Source organism: Callionymus lyra, chromosome 10, assembly GCF_982586985.1.
Source record: "Callionymus lyra chromosome 10, fCalLyr1.hap1.1, whole genome shotgun sequence".
Lineage (NCBI taxonomy): Eukaryota > Metazoa > Chordata > Actinopteri > Syngnathiformes > Callionymidae > Callionymus > Callionymus lyra.
The window spans coordinates 11663933-11691737 of NC_141827.1; the positions used below are offsets into that span (position 1 = coordinate 11663933).

The 27805-nt window shown below is 36.5% G+C and overlaps 1 protein-coding gene across 2 annotated transcripts; it reads left to right on the plus strand.

The window, feature by feature from the left end:
- The first annotated feature begins 3173 nt into the window (after positions 1–3173).
- Positions 3174–15413, plus strand: cldn19 (claudin 19). 2 transcript variants are annotated; one of them, XM_087800778.1, is made up of 6 exons: positions 3174–3299; positions 3377–3797; positions 10864–11028; positions 11696–11780; positions 12037–12183; positions 14484–15413. In XM_087800778.1, exons 2-6 carry the CDS (start codon positions 3575–3577, stop codon positions 14518–14520), a joined length of 657 nt encoding a protein of 218 aa, XP_087656904.1. In that variant the 5' UTR covers positions 3174–3299; positions 3377–3574; the 3' UTR covers positions 14521–15413. The 2 variants fall into 2 exon arrangements, with proteins under 2 accessions (XP_087656904.1, XP_087656903.1); XM_087800777.1 differs by having other exon boundaries at positions 3175–3299; positions 14811–15413.
- The last annotated feature ends 12392 nt before the right edge of the window (positions 15414–27805 follow it).

Sequence of the window (27805 nt, forward strand, 5' to 3'; positions counted from 1 at the left end):
ATCAGTTTCAGTAAATTAGTAAGTTTATAAACAAAAGCACACATCATGAACATTTGAGATTTGCCTAAATCCCTGATGTACAATTGTAGAATTTTGAACTACAATCAGACACTTGTCATGTAATTTCACTAATATACCTCCATGTTCAAATTAAGTACATTTCCCCTTGTTTCACCTTTTTTGCAGTTTAATTACTGTGAAGATGTGGCGAAACAAACCAACAACAACAAAAAGATAGATAGATAGATATCGCCTGAATCATAGTATATAGGGTTTATGTTGTAAATTGATGTACATAAGGGGTGAGGCCATTGCTGCTGAAACTGGAAATAGACATTCATGGAATACTTGTAGTCACAAGTTCCTCAGCCAAGACCACAGGGACCAATGAGGGTCAAGTTCAGACCAAAAACAAAATCTTACACGACAGACACCGTCATATAAAAAGAAGTGTCACAACATTTAAGGCACAAGGCTTGTGATAATACAAAAGAAAACAACCAAAACACTAGGAGAGCTACACGTGTACACAATAAATTGAATAAAATAGATGGAGAGAACCCAAGGCCATGACAAACTGGGTCCTGAGATTTGGTCTTGAGAAATGCTTCTTTATACAAATTAATTTGTTTTGCGTCAGTTAAATTCAGAAAAACTAGAGGTTTTCATTTACTTTCTCGAATATTAGTAGGTAAGTAATAAAGTAAAGGGACTAGCTCTAGTAGAATAACTCACATTTCTTCGATACTTCAAACTCTTTACTGGCTACTTTCAGGATCCATTTAAAAATTCTGGTTCTTACTTTCAGATCTATTCATGGTTGAGGAACCATCAGAATCTACTGATGGTTCCTCAACATGCTTCAGGACCAGAGGAGAGAAATCCTTCCAGGCTGTTGCTCCTAAGCTTTGGAACGATCTTCCTCTCTCTCTGTGTTTGATGATCTACTCACTCCTGTGTTTGTCTTATGTTTCTTGACCTTTTAAAGTATATATTTTGTGGTCTAGAAAGGCGCTCTAGAAAAGTAACTGAAAAGAACAAACAAGTGCTGTAATCCACAGAACAATTGATCATATCTAATCTGCATCCTAGCTATGTTTTATTGTATTTTTGAGACAGGAACAGAACAAATTTCAGTTTAATTCTGGCATTACATTTACTGATTAAAAACCCCTATGTATTCCTTTTTGCAATGGATTATGATATATTTTAATTAACGCATACATACCATGTATAAATATCAAAACGAAGTAAAATATGTAGAACTAATAAATGCACAATTTCCAATGAAAAACCATTGGCACATTTACTGAATCTGATATATAATGTATATTAAACACATGTTTTAGTTTGTTAATATTGATCTTTCAGACTATTTTCAAAATCCTCATTTGGCATGAGTTGTTATCAGCCATGACTCCTGTCTTTACTTTTGTTTCCTTGACTATACAGAAGATGAATCATTTAATTACCTGGACTTTTTTTTTGGCTGTGTTCAATTCCATAATGAACAAAGTAAATAAGCTCTCAGGGGAAGTCGACCAGATGAGTCTGTGGGTCCAGACATACATGAATTATGTATTTTACAGCTTGTGGGAACTACACACCCATGTGGGTTGTCTAGTTGGAATCTTTACGCACTGATCAAAGTCTCTCCAAATCTGAGTCTAACGCTCCAGTCAGAGAAATAGAGCCTCCAATGCGTCAGATCTTTTTCATGTGACTTCAAACTTGTGCTCCTGTGGAAAAAAAAAAAACGACTTCAAATGGACTGATCTAACAAGCTGCATGTTTTGTTACATAATCCTTCGCCGATACTGTTTACATGTCCACATGTGTCCCCTGGTTACCTTGACAATGGGAGCTAATCTGATGGGCCCCTGATGTTTTAATTGTGTGAGATAAAGTGTGCCCGAGACTAACCGCAATTCCCTGTTTAATGCAAAAATGCAAAATGAGGAGAGCTTAGACCGAGTTTTCACTTAAGACTTTCAGCTGTAGATTGCTCTTTGTTTATTATTTGGTGTGGATCATTTAGGAAATTGGATTAGTATGGTTAAGCTTTAGTATTTGTCCATCCATCCATCCATCCATCTGTCCTGGAGAGGGACATATAAGGGAGAAGGAGGATAAATATAAAATTCTCCTGTTAATCTTTACTGTAGAAAACTACCTCTATTCAAATCGTAATCTTAATCACACCGACACACAACCCCAGAGATCTACGTATGCACAGACACATTCACACTTTGTCAAACCGTATAAGGAGTGTGGTTTGTATAAATGTGTCTTTGCAGGAACGTGATCACATGGTTCGTTTTAGCATGAATTTCCCTCCACCAGTCATGAATTCTTAGTTGCACACATGGCAAAAAACGGACCATGAAAGGAAACACACGTCACCAACATATGTCTATTTGTCTGTTCGTGGCAGGAAGAGGTGAGACATGTCTCTTATAGACGTGAGAAAACGGTCATGTCTCACAGTTGGACTCTATGTCATGCAACAAGTGTGCAGAAAGCAGAACGGACACAGTGACTTTGCTGTTGGTAGAAAAACAGGTTTCTTCATCGCACAAAAGACTAGAGTGTGTCGCACTTAAGGATGTACAGTCCGTTGAACTCCTTTCACTTGTTGTTGTCACCATGGTGAAAGAGAAGGCTTGCCCTTGCCGGCCGTAATTTCCAGAGTTCCTGTCTGCGTGTGACATGTCCTTTTCAGCTGCTTAATAACGTGTTGCTGATTTATGCCCGTTTTCTCTCCTTCGGCCCCTGATCTTCCGAAATGGCGGGGGGTGAACTCTGAAAACATCAAGCAGGATTACTTAAGGATCAAATCTACACAAAAATAGTAAATACAAAAATACACATTTTGGAAGGTACCTATAGATTTGTTAGATGGATTTTTATTTTTAATTTTGAACCAATGCCAAAACTAGCATCGCAAGACAGAACTAAACAAACTAAATGAACTATCTATAAATAGAAATCATTTTAATTGACTAAAGTATTATATTTGTTTAAACACTTAGCTTGTAGCCCACCACACATCTCTCTCCCTGGGCGTCCCTCCCATTGAGAAGGAGTCCAATCCCCTCCCTGCTTCTTACTCCATCCCTCCACGGTCAGCCAGTTAAGAACTTTTTTTTTTTGCAAAGTTTTTTTTCTTCCTCTTCCCAGATCCTTCCCCTTTGTGTCCCACAACGAGAGCGTCAAGCCTGGAACAGATGGAGAGTCTGTAGATTCAGAAAGTGAGTGACCAACAGCAAGGAAGAGAAGAGGTGGAAGTCATGCAGAAAGTAAGGGAACCAAGTGTTAGTGTTTGAAGAAAATCATGAACATCAGATTTAATTCTTCCATTTGACTTTCCTTGTAGGGAATCATCAGGACCAAACTGGACTTGTGAGTTTAAAGGTCAACGGAAGGAACAAGAAGAAGTTTGTTCAGATTATGCTCAGAGGGATCTGACAAAAGAGAAGAGTGGAACAAGTGATTTAAGACCTAAACGGTGTGCGTGGAAACATTGACGCTGACTGTTGGGTGACACGAGGAGCATCTCACGAAGCAAAGTAGGATGGCCAACTCAGGTCTGCAGCTGTTGGGGTACTTCCTGGCGTTAGGAGGCTGGATAGGCATCATCTCCACCACCGCCTTGCCTCAGTGGAAACAGTCATCCTACGCCGGCGATGCTATCATCACGGCCGTGGGTCTGTACGAGGGTCTGTGGATGAGCTGCGCCTCTCAGAGCACGGGTCAGGTGCAGTGCAAGATCTTCGACTCCATGCTCTCGCTGGACAGTGAGTACAGTCAATTGACAGTATGTTAACCTCTCAGATGTGTGTTTAGATGTTTTGTATACACTACACAGGTGTTTTGGAAGTAAAAAGAAATACATTTATTCCAATAAAAAAATGGAAAAAAAAAGATAATTAAAGGAAAATTGGCAACAATTGTATAATTTCTTATACAAATATTAATTAAAGACACAAAGCATTTCGATATTTTGTCTGTTGGCGACATCTCAGTTTACGCCTTTTTGACCTTGTTTCTCAGGTGTCTGTCTCCGTGAGAAGATTGATAAAATGGTGGCTCAATTGTAACTGCTAACAAGTTAAGTTATGCGTGTCTCTAACCGGTGTAGTCAGATCCTTCTGACCTCAGTGCTGTGTTCAGGTCACAAGATGCTGTGAAGAAATCGCCATCATTTTAAACAGAATTAAGGGTTATGTCTTGTATTAGGGTTGTGTCAGTATGCTTAAAATAAATTCAATAACAAGTGATAAATTATAGAGAGCTGCATTATTGCAGCTGAGCTCAAAAAGATATTGTTTTCAAAAGGCCTGTCCATGAAAGTAATTAGCTAATTACTCGGTAGGAACACAACAACAACAACAACAACACACACACAAAAGATCACAGGCATCTAAAAGTTAATTATGAGTTTTAAAATAAAATAAGAATTCAAAATCCAACGGTAATTAAAACCCTGAGAGTCAATTCTATTTAGAAGCAAATGTTACAAAACACTTGCAAGACCCAGAACCTTGTCCAGGGGTTCATAATTGTTACCCCAATCTTCTAGAGAGCAAGATATCCAGTGGTTTGATCCAAAGCTCAGTGTACTCAGAGCTTCCTTTGCTAGCTCATGAAATAATTCCCATTCTAACTGTTCGTTTACATGTGTGAGAGTTTTACCTATGATTTGAATTAGCTGCAAAACTATGACCCTCCTGTCACTGTAAATCTTGAAGTATAAGACAGAGACTCATAATTAATAGCTTACAGATTAGATGAGTCTATTCATACACCGTCTCCTTCAATCATCTTGTTAGAGAATCTAATGGAGGAGAACAGCGAGGGGCTGGAAGCCAGTCACATTACACAATGGACCTCCTACTGCGGCATCAAAGCCGCGTTACAAGTTCAAAACAGTTCATATTTTCATGACTTCACGAGTAATTCTTTCAAAAATATTTTCTGAGTGATGCGTCCGAACCCGAATCTTCCTTTGCATCACGGCATCGGTCAGAAGAGCCCATTGTCTGAGCGTATCGGAGATGAACAAGGCAGTGTTGAGGGAAACAGAGGAGATATTCAGAGAATGTGCTCCGTCTTCCCCACACACCACCATTGTTTCGTTTGTTCATTAGCACACCCAGTACAGACGGGACAAAAGACGAATTAACGCTTGTGATCGGGTGGTTTTGATCATCCAGGTTTAATCTAAAACTAAAAATCAGGAGTCAGGAGGGTCAGCAGCGAAGCCACTGCAGGCCCGTATCCTGTAGATCAGGTCTCTGCTGTTGGTTTGATCAAGCAGCAGGAGATCAGACAGCACTTTCCTATCACGGTTATTCTCACAGCAGGAGCAGCATGTGATGGAAAACATAATTGCCCAGCAGACTGTGATCTGCTCATGATGTCGACAGGTTGACCTGGTCCGGCCTTAACGGCCCACACTTGAATAGAGACATTACACATGCTTGGCAGAATTCAGAAGTCACTGTTCTCACAAATTAAAATTATAGTATCTTATACTTAAAGTCCAAACTGTATTGAAATAACTCTGTTTGTATTTGCCACTAACTATATTCACTGCTTCAACTAAGGCAGTAAAACTAGACCCAAAATAATGTCACCTGACATCTTATGTCCTTTGAAACTTTACAGGTTTTACACGTATTCTCACTGTCATGTGAATTTAAAGGCGGGGACATTAGAGTGTCTCTGTCAATGATCACAGTCAGAAAATAGAATAGAACCAAATTTGTAATCTTGAACCAACACATGTGCTTTGAGGATTGATCAGGGTCATGACAACTGACCTGATATTACTATGAATTGGTTTGCAACGACACCTCCATTCACCACCACGGATATACCACATACAACACCACCATATATGAATGCAATTTAAATGCAAACACATATGTTGAATATAATTAACTGTGTTTTATCATTTCAACCTGTATTGACTTAACTGAGAAACCGATATTGATTGGGTTTGTCATTGTAACCAACAGATGGTCACCAATGGTTTCCTCTTAACTTTTGATTTGACGTATGTTTTTTTTATTTAACATTCCAGATTTAAGAAAAACAAATCGCAATATACCTTAGTGTTTTATTTGAAACAACTTCAACAATTTAAATGAACAAAAACAAAAACAATTTGAAAGATGATAAATATAAATACACATTGGTATCAATGGTAGTCACTGCAGACACCACTGCTTATACTTTCAAGTGTAGCAGGAGTAAGAGTTATGATGAATCAGAGATCTAGCTATGCTGACATATACTGTTGAGGAAGGCTGGGACTTCCTCCTCTGTAGCCACCAGGAGTCAAGATAATGCTAGCGGAAAGCTTTGAGCTTATGCTTGAAATCAAAATGCAGCCTTGAACAATAGTATTGAAAAATCTGTTCAAGGAAGAAATAGCACTTTTAGGAAGTAAAATTGATGCCTGGTGAAAAAATGAGGAGATGAAATTGCATGTTTGCTTTGAAAAGAGTCGCCCCTGCTTACAAGCCAATAGCACCTGATAGGCTTCATGACACCCCTCAGAGCCGTGGTCCAAAAATACAGTCTCACCTCAGGCTAGCTGCTATTAGGACCCCGCCTACCTAGTAATGTGTTTAAAACTATGTCAGAGAACGGAGCTGAAGTAAAGATCTTTGCAACTTCTCCAGATGTTATCAGAGTAGCCTCACTAACTATCTGGGCTTTTGGCAGCATCTGCCAATATTTGATCCAATTCAACTCCAGGAATTAAAGGTCTAAGGATCGCAAATCAGATGATATAACAGCATGTCAGACAGCAAGCTAGGTAGAGCAGAGGATTTTGGTGGAGTTGTTTGGGGATTCTTACAATGGTCAATATTCAGAAGAGGAAAGAGCTTGACTTGAGTGACATGACTCATTTTGCGGTTTAAAATAAAGGGAATAAGTAGGTATGAATGGATTAATTAAAAGAGCAAACATACAGATTTTTATATGCGATCCTCAGGACACATTAACTTACAGGGTCGAAGACACCAAGAAGTTATTTTGTTCCAGCCATCATTAAAAGATATTAGCTATTTCGTTGTTCAATTTTAGAGATTGAGACACAATTCAAAACGTGCAATTACAAGACATCTTGCAATCTTTTCTGCATCTGTGTCTTTCTAGCACTATGGCAGCCGATACTGTGGGAATTTCTCAATCCCGTTTTTTTCCATGTGCTGTTTGAGGATTTATGTTGAGCCTGGTGGGAAGATTTACCCACAAGCCAAATTGAGTTCAATCAGTTCAAATTAAAGTTTGTGCTGTGACTGTTTTGTCATGCTCCACACTCTGATTTAGATAAGTAATATGCAATTCTTGGTTCAACTTCCATGTAAAATTCCTGATTATGCAGGTAAATCAACACTTGGACCTTAATAAGTTTGCCCTTGTGAGTAAATTTTGCCCCGTGAGCTCTGGGGAGACACAAAATTGGATCAAGAGATTATATTTTTACACTGTCTGAATTCTTCAGTCATACTTGATGGAAGTGGCAGGGGATTGCCTGTGATTCTGTGATAGCGTTGATACATTACCACTGATATATGGTGACGATGGGTTGAGGTTGGAATCTCAAGGCGAATGTGCTTATCAAGTTGAATTAAGTTTAACCCTTAATGTCTGGCACATCAAATTGGCATTAAATGGTTTCCATTAACTTGTCAGCCGAGACCACAAACATATTAACACAATGACAGTATGAGCGTGTTCTTTATAATTAAACCACCCTCGAAGGCAATATTATGGTCTATGCCAACTTTGACCCAACCATCGCTTTCTCTTAAGATAAGAAAAATGCAGATTCTCATGTGTAAAGGCAGTGAGGGCGAGTTATTGATTCTCACCAGTCACACCCATCCTCTTCATGTCCTCATATTCCCCAAGTATCATTCTTAGTACTCTGTCTTGTCTATCTGTCCAACACATATGGCTTTCCTAACATTTTCTCCAAGCTTCTCCCCTAATGTACGTATTTCAGAGACACTGTACCTCTGATGTAAATTTAAAGACAACTCTCCAAGATAAATATTCAAATATACATTTTATCAAACAAAGAAGGTTTCTTATATGAACTACCAACGGTCCAGTGTCTACTAGCCTTCTGATGAGAATACTACTAGGCTACTGATTCAATGCGTCTTGAGCAGAAACTTACTACTAGTCAGTTCCCATAAAAGACAACACCACATGACCAAGCACACACACAGAGATCTGAAGCGGCATAATTCACTCAAGAAGAACAAATGATAATCCCTTACAAATATGTGGGAAATGGGAAATTTGTGTCCAACCCTACTGAACTACAAGCAATTAAAACTGGGTGCAGAAATACAAATTCCCAAGTCAAATTAAAAACTTGTATCAAGTCAAAATGTAAAGCTTGTGTTTTGCAAAGATATTAAAAAGGATTTCATTGAACAATTCTGACTATTATGGTTTCATGTACTTTTGAGGATAAATGTTCAAACTTCAAATAATTTCCAAAGAGAGCAGGCTGGAAGAAAAGACATTAAGGGGTCACAAGTGACTTTGGGAACAAGCTGCCAACACACAACGTACAAAAGACATTCAGGGAAGTTGATGTCGCAACTGGCTCTACGCTTGATGTTGCAGAGAACTGTGCTGCCCACATTAACATTTTTGTCACCACTAAGGGGCAAAACGGTGTCATATCTTTAAATGTATAAATCAAATGTCGCACTGTAGAAGAATGGTCCCTTTCTGCATCGAAAGAAGTGTTGAAGTCATAAATCAAACTTCAAACATCACCCACACAGTCCGTTGTGCCTCTGAAATGATGATTGATTACGTTCACGTGCTTTTAACTCTAAGATGTAATAACACTTTTCATGGCGGTGGCTCTACTGCTCATTTTACGAAAGCAGTGTCTTTGTTGGAGGCAGTTCATTCTGGAGACTGTGGGTAAAGCTCCACAAACAGGATCTTGCTTTGTGACAGACACTGATCCCACTGTAAGATACATGTAAAGTGGATCCTCCTACTGCCGCTCTGTGTGAGAGTGACTTGTGTGTTCCATCTGTGTCCATTCCACCCACACTGTTTGTGAATGTGTTTTTGTTTTGCGTATCAATATGTATACAGTGTGCATAATTAGCTACGTCATTTGAAACTATGGGATTGTCTTTAAGGAAAAAGATGGATGTGTCATACTGTATATTTAGGAACAGTATTTTACTTCAAGCAGCTTAGAAAAATGATTATTATTGGATACTGATCACTGTTTGATGATCCTGTCAGAATGGGAGCAAACGGTGTCTAGAAGTTCGAAAAAGAAAAGAAAAAGAAGTGCAAAACACTTTCACAAAACAAAAGAGGGAGTTAAGTTTTAAAAAAAAACTCCTGACCCCTTTCTCATTTCTTTTTTAAAAAATTCCAGATGTAGTAACAGTCAAACCTGATATTATAAAAGACTACTTCTTGCATTCTCCAACCCCAACAGAACTGAACCCTGGTACCCTTATGATAGGCGGGCAATGATAAGATCAATGCACTCAATGCCCAGAAGGTGGGAGGCTCCCCTCACATATGTAGATCCAGAGCACTTAGTTTCCTCGTGTTTCAAACTGTGTTGTGGTGTTGCCTGATCCCTCCCCAAGTAACACACATTTTTATTTGTTTTTCTTGTTACACTCTTTCGCACGTGTAATATGAGAATAATGGAGGTGCATCTGCATCTTGGTTCATCCTATCAGGTGCCTTTGGAATCCATAGAGCCACACCTCCTGCTATATCTGCATCGGCAATGAATGCAGTTTGGAAACAGACATACAATGAATGTCTGTCGCCAAACACATGTGGTCAGTCCAGTTGTCAGGCCAACATTAGCAGCATCAGCAGAAAACAGATCTGGCAGAGAGCTGAGATGCATTGAATAGATACAAGGGTCAAATTAGATACCTTAGTTCTATGAATTCATGCAAAGGTCTCTAGCTGCGCCGCCCAGTTGACCAGCCATGGCCCCTGTGGCTGAGGTCTATTTGGGATCATTAGAGAGCTCCCCTATCATAGGTGAGAGAAACTGCCTTAATTTTCTTGGGCGGCGAGTGCATTTATGTGTTTTTTGGCAAGGTAGGCTCCCCGTGGATAAAGCATCATCAAGGCTCTGCAAGAGGGCATTGCATGCATCCGTGGAAATTATTGAGTAACAACTTTTGGTAATATTTTAACAATTCTATATCTGTTAGGAGAAAACATAAAAGTTTACATATGTTTGAGTTGACAGATTGCTGCAATGCATCTAAAATGCAGTTAGAATATGATAGCTGCCTGGATGCAACTCTGTTTCTATGAATGAGTTCAGAGCTCTCTAAGGGCTTTGTTAATTGTGTCAAACATGGGTCATGGGTATTGGTTTCCTCCCAGAAGGGTCATTAAGACAAACAACCACGAAGAAAGTTTACACAACTTGTATTCGTACTTGTAGGTGTGAAAACAACAACATGTTTAATAACCCCAAAGCATGAACCAATTCACCAAAGGATGAATACAATTGGTGCTCTGACTGCCATCTTTGTTATTGACATCCTGGGACTTATCTACAAGGCTTTCTGGGTAGGAAAAGAGCATAGCAGGAAGACAGCTGTCAGCCTCCGAACCCCGGCTTTGATCATTGTCCTCTAGAAATGGTCTCTTCTTTGGTGAAGCGTCATCGGCTTTAGATTAGGCAATGCGTTTTATTGGTTTTCTCAGAAGTCACAAGTGACTGAACGAGTTGAACAAAATTACATTACACCTGCTGTGCCTATAAACATTGAATGCAATGATGTTTTCCTGATATTTATTTTTTATCTCTAGTCCACATCCAGACATGCCGGGCTCTTATGGTGATATCAGTTCTGCTGGGATTCATTGGCATCATCGTCAGCGTAGTGGGCATGAAGTGCACAAAAGTAGGGGACAACAACCCAACCACCAAGTCCCGCATTGCTGTGACTGGAGGAGCCCTTTTCCTTCTTGCAGGTGAGACTTCTTGTTGGAGAGAGTTGTGGTTTCCCCCCCAACAAATGTTCTTTTGCTACAACCTTCCTGTTTTCATTGAGACAATGTTCTTTCCACGGCACGCTGTTCATTATTGCTTTAAATGAAATATTCACTCAAAATTCAAATTTCACAATTTTCTTTTAATTTACCATCATGTCGACTAAGGGATGGGATTATCTTTAGAGCAATCCATGTGTTTTTCAGTTATAGCTAAAAATGTATGTACACATGAAAACAGCTCTCATTTACGCTGTCCTCCTTGACCGAAAAGATAAACATCCTAATATCTTAATACAATAGACACTGGGAGGGTGCATGATATTAACCCAGTGTTTCCTGTAGCATGTTAGCCTTTTAGCTTCTGATACGAACAAGCTTAAAATATTGTTTTGTTTAATTTTTCAAACAATTTCTCATGTCGGAGCGTCAATACAAGAAGGGCATTATGCACAAGCAGTTTCGAGGTGTGGTTTTTTCTGTCTTGTGTTTTAGGTGAATTATCACTTTAATGTAACAGCTTCTTATAAAACTCCAGGACGGGGAATTTCTATTGAATTATACTCTATATAGGACATTTTTGAACAGTGCTACGTGGAATATCATCATAGCTTTAAGATGCTGTTCTAAATAGGTCTCTCCCCTACAGGTCTATGTACACTGGTCTCGGTATCCTGGTATGCCACCCAGGTGTCCTACCAGTTCTTCAACCCGAACACACCTCCCAATGCCCGGTATGGACTTGAATGTTGAATGTTTTTTTTGTTTTTTTTGCAAAATGTGCTTGCAATCATTTGTAATGTGAAATAAGCAATTTGACCTAAGGACTGGCAATTTTTGGGTGCCACCTTATTCAAGTTGATTCAGAAATGTTTTCCTACTGAAAATATGGATTGCATTTGATTAGATAGACTTGCATAATTTATTTCTGAAAACATGAAAATCATTTTAAAAAGCCACACTTTCTAACGGACCCTGTCATCCTTGCAGCTATGAATTCGGCTCAGCCCTCTTTGTTGGCTGGGCAGCCGCCAGTTTGACTGTCCTTGGGGGGTCCTTGCTCTGTTGCTCATGTTCCAAAGAAGAAATGAGAGGACAGCAGTACTACCGCCAATCACAGCCGTCCACATCCAGGGAGTATGTGTAAATCCCATCCCTCTCCTCCAACAGTTATCAAAACAGAGAGCAGAGGTCAAGCTTAACACTGCATTCGAGATAAAGACTATGTGAAATGGTGTACATGTGTAGATGGATGACATATTAAGGTTTTTTTTTTATATATATAAATCACATTTTGTGAACAAAAACTAGACCCAAGTAATGCTCTGCACTTACAATAGATACTGTATTGCTTCCAAAAGTGCTTGTTGGGTGGGAATATTCAGTGAAATATACTCTTGAGACAATTTCTTTGTGTGTAAATTATGGGGACAGCTATGTTAATTCTGCACTTTAATGACGAGCAACACAATTTGCAGTAGCTTATGTTTTTGGATACATTTAAGAACGTATAGCAGCTTGCACAATTGATATTATAATATGCCTTCTTTCTATTAGCCAAATAACTAAAAACAGATCCTGTCACCGTAGTTGTGTATTATTATTATTCCACTCATTGGAAACTGCACCCCTGAAGACAAGAGCTGTACATTTTGTCTTTGTGTAAAACAATGTTCCAATTGACTAAACATCATGGCTGTTAACAGAATAGAAAACGGGTCAAATTCAGGCCTTGTATTTTTTTTTCAATTAACACTCACATAATGCTAGATTGAACACTGGGAAGTATTTGTTGAGAGCAAACGGAGGCATCTACTTCAAATATAAAATAGTGTGTCTTGTAGTGAAAATACTACAATTTGGTAACTTAATGTTTTTATTTTAAGCATCGGAAAGTGAAAGTTTTAAAATTATTTGAGTCATTCAGGTTGTTTGTAAGGTGCATTAACAGATGTAGATACATTAACGATAAAAACATTAAAATAATCCTGTCCCCTTCAATCTATCATCCATCTGTGCCTGTACATGTTGCCTCACAACCCGCCACATGTGTGAAGACAATTTGGTACTTGTAGTAGTATAGGCAAACATGAAGGATTACTTGTATATTTAGTCTAGATTTCCTGATTTCCAAAATATATCTTCTACATTGTAAGCATGGTCTTTGTGGTGTTTGTATTTGTGTTTTTAAGTCTTTTAAAAGATAAACTGTACAGAACACATAACACATTTTTGTTTAAATTGTATACTTGCAAAGTTCTACACCTCTTGGTCTGAGCTGCATGTTAAATTTAACAAAAAAAAAAGGCATTACAAACTCACGTTCCACTTGTGCCACCAAGATCAAGAACAAAAGAAGCAGAAACTACCTAAGTTTTAATTCCAGTATGTACATTTTTAGTGACAAACTGAACTTATGCAATTCATTAGCCATGTTTTAAGTCCAAGGAACTGATACTGATCTACTTCAGTCCGATCTCAGGTCTAACCTTTTCCATACAAAAATGGAATGGTCATCATAAAACACACTTAAAGAAAAAAAAAGATAATAAACAAGCAGTTGTCTCTGATCAAACGGTCATTTAAACATGAAGTGGCTTGTGTTGCAAAAGTGGAATTATCTTTACTAAAAAGGTGTGTATTTTCCGACAAAACACTTTAATTGTGCCATCATTACAAATATGCATGCTATACACACGACCTCTGCCAATACTTGGGGTTGGAATGTTAAAAGAAACAGTTTGGCAATCACAACAGTCTCTGGTGTTTGTCTTCATTCTCAATGTGAAACTATAATTTAATCACTGACACCACCTTTTTTTTTAGTGATAACACCATTAATGCCTGCCCTTTTTTGGTCTAATGGACACATCCTTTCAAAGAGAAAGGTGGTACTCAATCTTTTCAGTGTATCTGTAAATGTTGGGGTCACTTTAAAGAATAGCAATGTCATCAACAGCTGTGCTTCAGTGGAGACTCACACAAAGGGAAGCAAGATTAAGCTTTGCAAAGAGCGAAGTGCCCGTTTTAACCAAAGCATGTTGCATGTATATGTTTTTTTCTCACACAGGATTAAACAGCTGGACTCATTTAATGACCAGCTGACTAATTCAGAACTAAAGTACACATAGTTTATCACATTTATCACTTGACAAAGACAAAAAACACTTATTCACCTACCCTCAGAAAAACAAAGTATTTCAGTCACCTTTTCTTCCAGCTTCCAACCTGCCTTTTTTCCCTTTTTAATTAACCCCCAATAACATGTATATCACAAGTGATTGACTGGTATTAATATTTGGAAATCAGTAAACAATTTAAAGGCACAACAGCCCAGCTGACCGTTCACCTTGTCATTCTACTAACATTGAAATGTTCTCCACCTTTGTGACATCTTCTAAATATTTCCAACTCTCTTCTTCTCTCCTTAATTCCAGGGCAGAGTTGTTGAGTGAAACTAGTTTCCATGACTGATCCTGTCCAACTGTCTACCCCACCCAGTCCGCTATTTATTTCCACACATTTCCCATCTGATTCCAATGCGCAGAATACAAACAAAACGTTATTTTACATCGTGTTAATTCTGGCCTCAACTGTAAATAGGGAGTCCTTTGTAAAAACCCACTCACTATTTGTGTTTCCTCACCAACACCAGATTCTTTGGACGAAAACTACGAAACATGTTTATATTAAAGACAGATTTCAATGTAATTGTGACGTTTTGGTGTTTTTGTTGACTGAAACTTTCTTTCTTTGAATTTCAGAGCAAATGTTAAAAGTACCCCACCAGAGAAAAGGGAGCAGTACTTGTAGTTTTGGAGAGTCTTCTGGCCTTACCATGGTGTAGATTCTGAAAGAAATGTACCTAAAACAAACTAAAGTAATGAACCCAGCAAATGTTGAAACTAAGACATTTTGATAGTTTGACAAAAAAATGTGGGGGTTTAAAATCAAATGTCGTTTTGTAAGTCAGCCATTCAGGATTTTGTTCTTCAATAACATGTCTAAAATACCCAAGTGTACATGCAACCAACTCTGTTATTTTTGTCCTACTTATATACTGTTTTACTGCTATGTAACACCATAAATGTCTTTATGATATTGTGTAGAATCACGTCCACTTCTTCAACACTTCTGTGTAACGTTTGTTTTATTCCCAATGTTCATAAATTGGAATTAAATGTGATTTTAAATGTCAATATTATTTTGTGTGCATGCCAGGGTATATTTTGTCTGCTGTTCTGTACTAAGACAAAAAAAACGTGAGTGTAAAATGCATATTGACCACATTGTTTCTTCTCGCTAATCTGTCTCATTGACTATATTATGCCACCCTCTGTTTCTTTTGGAATAAAGACAAGACAACAGAGCATGGTCCTGTTTTTCATTGGTCTGCTTACATCCCCACATTTTCTTTCCTAATCTCAACCAGGGCCTCTCTATGTCCTTGATTCTGTTCATAACTTTCACTGACTGTCTCGAAGTAGCCAGGGAATTTAGGGAGTCGGGTCTGGTGGTCTTGGATCGGGTCACTGCTTTTTGCGGACACCGTGGTCCTTTTGGCGTCATCGGAATTTGGCCTTCAGCTCGAGATGGAGTGATACTCGACAGAGTAACAAGCGGCCAGGGATGAAAATAAGCACCTCCAAAATCTCAGCGGAATTAAGTTGAATTCCCTTTTTCTGATTTGGCAATTAGATCAATTATCGTGGGGTCTTGATCACTATCAGGAAAGGAACGAGATATCAACGGGCGGATTAAATTGTACACTGCATCGATCTTTGGTGGGAAAATAAGAGCTAAACTAAAAGGCAAAGAACTCGGTATACCAGTCGATCTATGTCACACATTAACCTGTGGTCACAATCAGTGGGCTGGAACTGAAAGAAAAACATTGCGGGGCAAGCTGGAATTATTTCTTTCCGCAGGGTGGCTTGGCTCTTCCTTAGGTTTACTATACTGTACAACTGGAATGCTCTATGAATCTAGATGATTGATTACAGTAAAGTTGTATTATCCTTACAACAGGAACATCTGGTTGATGGGTATTGTTTAGTCAGGGATTATGACAACAAGCATTGGACTTATTTGTACATGAGGCCCCGGGAGTCATCATGAAATTGACCAGGGGATGCTGAGCTTGTGGGGGTGATAAGGATAAGGCGGCAAAGGGAAAAAAAAAAAGTAACAATACACCCCTAAACCCTCACTGACACTACCACGATGTCCAGTGACTACCCACGCTGAAGGGCAGCAGTATGTGACCAAGTTCTTACTCTGCATGGTCAGCATCCGTTCACATCCAATGTTTAGCAGTCTTTAAAAAGCCTCCTGCAATCTTTTTTTTTAAGGTTTGCTGTCATCTCATTCATGTTCTGGTCCTTTGTGGACAGTCAGCAGGACCAGTCTTAAACCCTTTTTCCTCATCCGATAATTAAATGCATGATTTCATCTGCATTAGAAGATGATTTTCAATAATGTACGTTGTCTACTTGCCCTCCATTGCTGTGGCAAAACATGGAATCAAACCAGGACCTGCTTTCTAATCAGCTATCATTTTTTTGGGGGGGTCATTGGTAAATGTGTTAATGTTAAATAAATATATATGTACATTTATAAATGTAATAAGAATGTGCATGTGTGTTGCGCAGCTGTGAAAAACACATTCATATGAAGCTCAGACAATCTTCACTACTCAGCGCTTTAAGTTACTGATTTACAGTTTTATTCTTGTTAAACCACATTTTAAGATGTTTGAAATAAGCCCCTGTTCGTCTCTTTTAATAAAGTATTTGCGTTAATAACCCTGAATAATATTGAATGGTTGAATTTAATATTTTTAAATATTAAATTCGAATATAAATTTTAATATAAATGCAGGTCTAAAAGTGCCACCAGACAAAAGCAAATGAGTACCGAGCTACTTGATCGTACTTTCAGCCAATCATGCGACGCATAAACGATCAGGTGACGACATCGAAGCAAACGTGTGAACTTCCTGACAGGTTCAAAGGTATCGCACATATTTACTGCTACTTTAAAAGACTTAAAATGTATTAACGCTGAATTTTAAAGGCTTATTCTCTAGCAAAGTAATTGAACATACACACACACCACACCCATATTTGGTCAAAAAGATGTAAAACTCCTTAATGTACTTTGCATAGAAAGATTTTTCAGATTAAATCAAGGAGTTTCATATTATAGAGAGCAAATCTTCAGTACGACACAACCAGGCCCAATAAATCCCTTGCTTTTTTTTGGTGGTTGAAACAGGAAAGGCCCAGATGGCTTCAATATTTCTAACTTATGTCTTAATTTTTTCAATATCCTACCATGGCAGGAATAACGGTTAAGACTGGGAGGAGCTGGCCGGCACAAGAAGCCGTGAGCAGAGTGGAGGCACAGCTCAGGAACAAGACCTTGGTTGGTACCGTGGCGATGGGGAGGGCGGAGCCTCACAATCTCACCTGGGTAGAGCTCTGCAGAGCTGAACCTCAGTATATTAGGTTCCTGGGGCCTTGCAGCCGGTGCAATGGTTATAAATAGCAAGGGTATAGCAATGGTACAAGGAACTGTTGTGCTTGTGTTACACCTTTCCCAAACCAAGCTTTCCTATCTGATATGGATGCCGACTACTTGGCTGTGACTCTATTCTGCCACAGTTTTTACCTGAAAATGCTGTACAATAATCTACAAGGCGAAGAACAGCTAGTGCCACACCTGTAGATGCACATGAAAGTCTTATGCGTTTGACACACAACTGTCAAAGATGCTTTTATATACGTAAGTAAGTAAGTAATTTTTATTTATATAGTAAGTAATTTTTATTTATATAGCGCTTTTCCAGACCAGGGTCACAAAGCGCTTAAACAATCAAAACAATATTCAATAAAATATATACTTTAAAGATCAAGATAAAACTGATAACACAACAGGAGTTCCAGAAAATCAAGGAAAAGCCTGAAAAAAACTCTAAAGAGGTACATCTATATCTATGTATATGTATATGTCTTTGGGCTAGGGTGTACTTGTCTTCGTTGTCATGCTGGAATGGAAGCTCAGAGAGGACACTAGGGTTGCCCAGATTCACTAATCAGTTACTTGCAACCAAAAATGCCCCCTTGGGATCTATTGCAAATGATGGAGGCGCTGCCAAGGCAACACACATTGAGAGGCACCCAGACACACAACACACAGTTTGTTTTGGTCAGAAGCCGAAAGGGTTGCACAAACCTGGGTGTTGTATTTGATAAAGACATGTCTCTAGTTCAACACTGCAGAAAACTGACCAGAAACTGTTTCCTTCAACTGAGAAAAATCTCTAAATTTAGGAAAATGTAATCCATGCGTTTGTGTCTTCTCGTCTGGACTACTGCAACAGTTTGTTTTCATGTCTTATCTAGAAGGATCTGTCCCGCCTGCAGCTGATTCAGAACTCTGCAGCGAGAATTCTGACCCGCTCAAGTAGAAGAACTCACATTTCTCCGATCCTTAAAACTCTTCACTGGCTGCCAGTTTCTTTTAGGATCAACTTTAAAATTTTGGTTCTCACTTTCAGATCTATTCATGGTCAGGCTCCTCCTTACATCTCTGATCTGATCCAGCCTTACACCCCAGCTCGGGCTCTGAGGTCTGTGGATCAGAATCTACTGATGGTTCCTGAACACACTTCCAGACTAGAGCAGAGAAATCCTTCCAGAGTGTTGCTCCTAAGCTTTGGAACGATCTTCCTCTCCCTCTGTGTTTGATGATCTACTGACTCCTTCAAGAAACATCTGAAGACATTTTTATTTGTTCAGGCTTTTCCTTGATTCTCTGAGAGAGATTGTTCTCTGTGTTATCTTGACCTTTTTAGTACATATTTTATTGAGTATTATTTTGATTGCTTAAGCGCTTTGTGACCCTGGTCTGGTCCGCTCTATACATATAAATTACTTACTTACTTACTTACAAACCAGGCACACATTTAGGTATCAGGACCCAGAGCAGGAAACCCCAACCACAGACTCATGAACAAATTAAAATAAATCTGCCTTATTTAGCAAAAACAAAAAGCTATGGAAAAGAGCGGACCGGTACACTTTAACAAAAATTACGAAAGATATAGCAGAAATACTCTGGACAGGAACTGACTCCACACACAGGGATCAGGGCTTCAAAACTAAACCAGGAAGTGAGACATGAGGGCACATGAATGACATTGGGGTGTCGATCACGATGATAAAGCTGATGATGATGATGATGCATGATGAAGACCAAAGACTGAGGCGAGGAGATGAGACCTTTATAGTAGGTGAGGCTACACTGCCTCCTGTTGGGTGACGAGTGCATTCATATTACTCAGTTCCAGGCACAACATCTCTGGCTAGTAAACAACATCGTTCATGATGAACTTTTCTTCATCTGGTCAAGAAAAGTTACTGTTTCTAATGACAGATGTTATCTGTATGTCCAGGGCTCACAAGTATTTATTTCCTTCTGGGAACAAGGTAAGGTCAAATGTTTTTTGCTGCTAAGGTGCGATTTTTCTCACATGTTGTGTTATCAGTTTTATCTTAAACTTTAAAGTATATAATTTATTGAATATTGTTTTGATTGTTTAAGCGCTTTGTGACCCTGGTCTGGAAAAGCGATATACAAATAAAAATTACTTACTTACATGTATTTTGTAGGTCTCTTGTGATTCAAGGTTTTAACTCGTATCAATTAATTTTACAGATCTATTGGTCAGTATTTATATGACTTACTGTATATGACTATATCACATCCATTCATTCATTTGACATCCATTCATCCAGTCCTCTCTTGTGATGCTCTTCTGACATTATCAATGTCCTTTGACTTCTGTACTCGTTTTCCTTGAATCTTTTATCAGTCCTCACTTAATAATCAATCACTCTTTGTTCTTCTGGAAATACAATGAGGGTCTAAACCCATGGTCTTCACCTTTTTTTTTTTTACTTAAATACCGGCATCTATTTACTAGGAATAGTGAAATATTAAGTGAAGGTACGAGGAAAACAGGTTTGTTTTTTAATTTGTACAAAATAATTAGTATTAATTCTAGTGATATACAGTATATATAGATATTGTGTTGTATATGTGTTATATTCTTTGTATTTTTATTGATGAAAATGTATTTACAACTTTATTTTGTTCTTTTTATTCTACACACATCCATGAAATTAAAAGAGATTGTTAAAATTCTGAGGCAAACTCATGGGAAATGTGTGTATGTTTCCATATCTGGAATTAATTTGAGAACAAAACTGTAACTGAAGCATCAACAAATATAATTGTTAAATACTGTTCCTACATCAGTGCGACAGTTGTGGTTTAAAAACCTGGAATTATATTATATCTTTTGGCCTTGTGTGCACACGTGTGTGTCTGCATGCGTTGGCGCGTCCTTGTGTGTGTTCTTGCTGCTGAATATATTGCGAGGGATTAAACAGTAGATTTATTTCTATTCACTTTCTCCTTTTTATTTTGGGAGCCCAGGCATGACAGATGGGACTTGACAACCACATCTTACACACTGGGCGCCACAACAAGATTAACATGATGGATTAACTTTCCAGTACAAACAGTTCCCGAAAATGTGACAAAAACTTACAAATGACTAGGGAGAAAAAGAAAGTTACATTATGGAAAAAACAGCAATTTTTTGTGCGTTTGTTTTTTAAGTTTTAAGATAAAAAACATTGTTGTATTAGGTGAAAATAGAAAATCAGGATTAAATTAAATCTGTCTTGTTTTGGGAGTTATTTAATATATTTAATAATTACTTTTATATTTTCTAGATTGTTATTATTGATTATCTACACTTAGTTTTCTATTATTCTAAACAGAAATATCCTCATGAGTCATTTATTTTATTTTTAACAATAAAATCATTAAGATTATCACAACAACATTGCAATCATTTTTGTTAAAGAATACATTTGATTTCATGAAGATAAACAAATATCAAAGCTAAATAATAATGATATGAGAACATTAATTGTCACGATATAAAAAATACTATGATCAATGTATCTTGGTATCGAAGTACACAAGAGATGAAAAATATTTAAAAATGGAAATATTAATCATCAATGTCAAAGTAATACTTACTAACGTTTCAAATGGCAACATAGCCAAGCTATGATTTCAACAAATGGCAATTTGGGATGTTATTATAAAAACAAAATAATAATAGTAATAATAATAACATAACAAAAAGGAAATTTAAGCATTTGTCCGAAATGATCTCATTATTTAACTTTGAAGTTAATTTATGTTGTATTTGCAGGAAAAGAACAAACGTAACTTTTAAAAAATGTCGTAGTATATAATTGAATATTGAAACTCATTTAACGCTGCTGTGCACCGAAGCAGAATTACTAACACACGTTAATCTTCTTCGTCTAAATAGAATAAGGTATATTTCCGTTAGGAAGAGCTCAACATGAAAGTCTCCGCAAGCCTTTTTTACTTCTTACCCCAGAGTTAAACTTTGATACACACACTTCTGAGGTTGTAGCTGACGCACCTGTGTGCATGTGAGCGAGTGTGTGTGTGTGTGTGTGTGTGTGGGGACGCGTTCCCTTTTATCTTGTGAGTGGTTTCACCTCCATTTCAACTCTGGCTTGGCTTGAAAAACTTTCCTAGAAACGGAAAATAAATTGAACGTAACAACCTAACGCCTGATCAAAAGGAGACGCTTGGGAACTGTTTTTGTTTGGGGCGTCGCGGCTGACTTCAAATCAACGGATTTGGTTGGATTGACAAAGCTTTTCTGTCTGGAAATGATAACACATGGCAGTAAAATGTGACATTAGTGTCACTAAGTCTAGAATAAATAATTGCTTTGCTCAGTTCAAATGAAGTAAATGGTCTTTGACAAAAATGTTGTAGGTACTGACCACTTCATACTGGTGGTGACTTCAATTCTTCAGCTTGTCCTCCCTGTTGTGTTGTGGATTTGGACGTCACACTTCCAGTTTTAAAGCAGCCACTCCTGAATATCTCCGATAAATTGACGCTTCACCAGCCTTGCTCTGATTCCTGGAATGCAAATCATTGTGTTTATTTATTTTCACAGGAGGCCTGAAGACATCTGTAGATACTCACTGAAGCTCTAATTTGAGAGACAAGAAAGACTCTTGAGGATTACCGTACATGCTTAGGCGAAGTCACAACTCTAGAATGTCGCTGTTTTCATCATGTTTCTTAAGTGCTTTAGGAACTCTGATCAATTATCTTTACCAATTACTTCCAAGCGTAAAAGCTTTAGTATATTTCAAACCAACTGCAGGACTCTCAGTTTATAAGTTTGGAGTCTCACATTTGTAGCAGTAACTTTACTCTATTGTAGATCTTTTGTTAACCTGGATATTAGGAACAAATTAAATTAAAGTGACGTAATGGAAGTGGTTCCAGGGCTGACGCCGCATGTCCCGCTTGCAGTTTGACTTTTGTTCTGAGACAGGTGTGTCTTTACGTCTGTGATGGACATCTGACCTTCTGGGTGAAGCTGCGTCTCGCCCTGTGTCGGTCTTTCGATTGACGGCAATTAGCCTGGAACCTGTGTTTTTGAAGGAGCGGTGGGTGACAGGTGGATTCAAAAAACATCAGTCAAACAAAAACAAAGACAGGATGTGACTTTGTCTCGTCTTTCAATAAATTCTCACTTGAACTTAATGTCAAGAATATTCTACAAAAGTCAATTCAAACGACAATTTCTGCTGCGTGGTGTGTCTTTAGTTTTTTAAATAAATCTAAATACTCACGAGTAATGCAAACACACACATCATACGGACAATGATCACACACACTACGTCACACACTCTCAAAACAACACAATTCATCAAAATAATTATGACGAACAAACTTAATATGTAAAAAACCAACAAACAGCATATAAATTACACAAATACACTATATTGATACCAATTTTATTTGTGTATGAGGAAGAAAAAGACAAAATAATTAGTATTTAAATATACTAATATAGCCTGAAATATAAGAGACCCTGTCCAATTTGATAATAATAATAATAATATTAATAATAATAACAATACTACTATTTATTTTTATCAATAATAAAGACAACAACAACAATATTAATAATAATGATTAAAAATGTTTGGTCACGTTGTATAAAGAAATGTTTTCTAATCATCAAAGGAATTATGACGAACAAACTTAATATGTAAAAAACCAACAAACAGCATATAAATTACACAAATACACAATATTGATACCAATTTTATTTGTGTATGAGGAAGAAAAAGACAAAATAAATAGTATTTAAATATACTAATATAGCCTGAAATATAAGAGACCCTGTCCAATTTGATAATAATGATAATAATAATAACAATAACAATAATACCATTTATTTTTTATCAATAATAAAGACAACAACAACAATATTAATAATAATGATTAAAAATGTTTGGTCAGGTTGTATAAAGAAATGTTTTCTAATCATCAAAAGAATTATGACGAACAAACTTAATATGTAAAAAAACCAACAAACAGCATATAAATTACACAAATACACAATAATGATACCAATTTTATTTGTGTATGAGAAAGAAAAAGACCAAATAAATAGTATTTAAATATACTAATTTAGCCTGAAATATAAGAGACCCTGTCCAATTTGATAACAATAATAATAATAATAATAATAACAATAACAATAATACTATTTATTTTTATCAATAATAAAGACAACAACCACAATATTAATAATAATGATTATTATTATGACAATGATATAATGAATATAATAATTAGCAGAATAATGCATACTTTATCCCTAAGGATATTGATTTTTAATTGAACTTTTTGGTTGCAATGAAAGTAAAAATTATATATTGTATATTCTATATATATTGTTGTTTTTAATAATATTTTTTACATTATACAATAAAAAAAAAGTAAAGTTTTAAAATTATTTTTTTAATGTATATATATATATATATATATATATAAATATATATATATGTACATTCACACCTTCGACAACGAAGCCTAAACCTTCCTTATTGACACGAGTAGTTCTTTTGTACAAGTAGCCGAGTAGAAATATAGTGTATTTTGTTTTTAAATGCTAAATAAATATGGAAATATTTTACATGTTGTAATATTGTATTACTTGCCTATATTCAACAAGATAAACCTATTTAGAAGTAAACTTAATAAACATTTTAAGACTAGTTTGGCTCTATTTTGTCATAGATAAGATGATAAAAAAATTGAGGCCACACAAGGTATTTTACAATTGCATGAGATAAAGTATAGAATTACACCTGTGACTAAAATATGTTGGTTCTACTGTTGTTGTTGGAATAATACTAAAGAGTAAATCACAAACTTTGCAAGTAGGTCAAGCTCCGCTGAATTTCAATCGGATTATAAAAGTGCTTCCAGTCTGCAGCTAAACCGAGACATGAGTGGATTTGCCAATAACGCTGCTGCTACCTTTGTCCGCCTGCAGAGGGCACTGTTCGTCTGTAGAAGTACCTCTGTTAGCGTTTTAACTAAATGACACGAGCGCTGTTTATTCGATGCAAATGAAAAGACAGCAGTGGGAAAATTAAACAAGTAAATATGGAATTATAATAATGCATATAATCCTATTAAATAAAGCGATAGAAACGTAATCGTTTGAATGACCAAACTGTAGGAGAAACAGTTTTGAACTAAATATGAAATACACACTTCGGATTGTGCTTTAAGACGTTTAAGTATTAGATTTACTTTTACCGCAGCGTCAACATATAAAAAGAACTACATACTGATAAAGTAAAGGTAAAAAAAAAGAAGAAGAATAATGTTTTTATAAAACAATGTGAAAATATAAATAGAAGGACATACTGATAAAGTAAAGGTAAAAAAAAGAAAGTAAAATTGTTGTTTTAAAAAACAATGTGAAAATATAAATAGAAGGACATACTGATAAAGTAAAGGTAAAAAAAAGAAAGTAAAATTGTTGTTTTAAAAAACAATGTGAAAATATAAATAGAAGGACATACTGATAAAGTAATGGGGAAAAAAAGAGGAAAATTGTTGTTTTAAATAACAATGTGAAAATATAAATAGAAGGATTGAAGTAAATCAAAAAAGGTCACGTTTATAGTATATTTTAAATTAAAATAATGAACATGCACTATTGAAAAAAAAACAAATAAACACAAACAAGAATCAAGTGAGTAAAATGTTACAGGAAAAGAGATATTTATGACATATATGTATCAATAATATTTATGATGTGAGACGACAAAATGTAAAGTCAAAACTTTTTAAACACTTACTTCATAATAAAAGGAAGTAAATGATTAAAAAATAAAATGATTGAGGAAAGAAATGTGAACATTATTGAATAAATGTAGGAGAAGTATTTAAGTATTTAAAAAAAAATTAATACTAATATTTATGTCAAATAAGGGTATAATAATAATAATAATAATAAAACATTTTATGTTATTTATACACAGTTAAATGATGCCATGATATCAACATTAAAAACCAACTAAGTGAGTGACTACACTTTTACAAACACATTAAATAATAAATACGTTAGAAAAGTTTTGAATACTAAATGATCATTTGGCACAATACAACGTAAAAAGAGTGCTGTAAATTGAAGTAAAAAATAAAAACGTAATAAAGTACACAATTGAATGAAATGAGAATGAAAATGAAACGATGAATGTTTAAACCAGATTAAATGTGTTTCTAGAGTGTGTGTGTTTGTGTGTGTGTCGCCCTGGCAAGTTACTTCATTCTCCCTCTTTATATCGAACGTCTTAATTCCTTATAATCACCTATCGATCCCGGCGGTCAGTCGTGCTGCTGGATGTGGTTTGACCTCAACCGTCCCAGTCTCACTCTGATCCCGACGCCAGAGTCACGCCACTCTGATCCGGGGATGGAGCGAGCGACAGAGACCCGGAGGATGGTCTGTTGCCGGGGCGAGAACTTCAACCTACATACTTAACCAGCCGTCTCATTCGGGGCGAAACATCGACCCACTGCTCGAGTACTCCATGGTTTTACCTTAGAGGTATCGCTGCGAGACGAGGATGACCTTGAGTTCACGATAGCATCGATAACCCCTTCATAAATAACAAGGAATCCTACCTCAAGTCATTTTTTCCCATGGAAGATATGGATTCAGCTTGGTTATAAATACTGATGCTAGAGTGATACTACTTCAACTAGCACTAGTTATAATTACAATAGAAATAAATCTCAACATCTATATTACACGCTAATCGTATTTATATATACACACACCTACACCTACACACACAAGTGCTTTTAATGCATTAAATGAGATAAGCATTTCATCCATTGAAAACATCTTTATTTACTAATTTAGGTAAAATGAGGGAAATGTTAAAACTTTTGGTATTCTATTTTCTTTTTTCCCCAAAAGTCTGAGCTACGAATGCAATTGAAATATGTATTTTAATACAGTGGATAATTGTTTAAAAAAAAGTATTTAAATTCAACGCGTATTAAAATAATGATCATAACTGAACACTGAAACAAAACCCCCCCCCAAAAAATGCCCTAAAATGAGGTAGTTGTGAATAAGCTCTAAAATGTCCTTTTCGATTCTCACTAGTTGACTCGATAAGAGACACTAACAATAAAATCTGCATCTCAGTCGGCCTGTGATTTGAAACTAGTGATGCTACGCAAATTATTTTTATTTAATTTCAAAAATTTCATACAATTAATTCATAGAAAAAACCCAGCCAATTATTATCATACTGATATATGTAGTTTATTCAGTACCCAAAAGTATTGCTAATAGCTTTCTGATTTCTCCCGCTTCATCCTGGGTCGGGTCGTAATAATACACTGAATTTACATTTTATATGTATAAGGAAAACTGCTACACTGAATGAAGGTTCTACACATGTAGAAAATGTAGGTATGTTTTAGGTTTGTAAAAAAAAAAAAGGGAAAAAAACTACAATCGTGGAAGACTTGCCAGGATTTTTCATTTCTAAGAACGTCTCACAGCCTCTGCCACTAGGATTAGCAGAGCTGCCACAGTCACAACAGAGGCCCCCCGACAACTGTGAGAGTCCAAGTCCCCGCGACCTGGACTCTTGACTCCTTGACACATGCTTTCGTCAAGGTCACCGAAAAAATAATGAAAAAGCCTGTAAACTAGCGAAACACAATCTCATTGAGAAGAAACCAGAGCTCCCGCTGAGCAAAGGCATGAGGTTATGGTGAGTCTTTGCATGCATTTTATGTGAAATTTCATTTCAACGTTTTTATCTGAAATAAGCGCCTGGTGTTAAAATACACATCAGAACTTAAACATTACAGGAAGATATTTGCCTTGAGTTGTTATGATTTAAATAAAAAAATAGAAATTAAAGCACCAAAATATATTAATTTATAACATATTAAAATAATACGTAATGATATATTATTTATATGAACGACACAATCAAAGTATATTTATTTATACTTATCAAAGAACTCTAAATGTAAAGTGCTGGCAATATTTTAATTCAATTTAATTTCAATTCAATTCAATTTATTTCAAATCAATCAATTTTATTTAAAGTGTTTTATCATAACAAAGTTATCTCAAGAGACTTTACAGTTGAAGTAAGACTATAGTTGATTCAGGAAAAACAGATCCCAGCAATTTTAGATTTTATTCTGAAATCCAGTTTAATTCATCAGAACCTCCTTCCATGATTGACACTTTCACGTAAATTAAGGTGAA

What these genes read in the sequence shown, in the direction of transcription:
- cldn19 (XM_087800777.1), top strand. Translation starts at nt 3,575, where the DNA reads ATGGCCAACTCAGGTCTGCAGCTGTTGGGGTACTTCCTGGCGTTAGGA. An exon ending in CTCCATGCTCTCGCTGGACA is followed by an intron (nt 3,798 to 10,863) that starts GTGAGTACAGTC and finishes TTTTATCTCTAG; the next exon opens with TCCACATCCAGACATGCCGG. An exon ending in CAGCCGTCCACATCCAGGGA is followed by an intron (nt 12,184 to 14,810) that starts GTATGTGTAAAT and finishes TTTGAATTTCAG; the next exon opens with AGCAAATGTTAAAAGTACCC.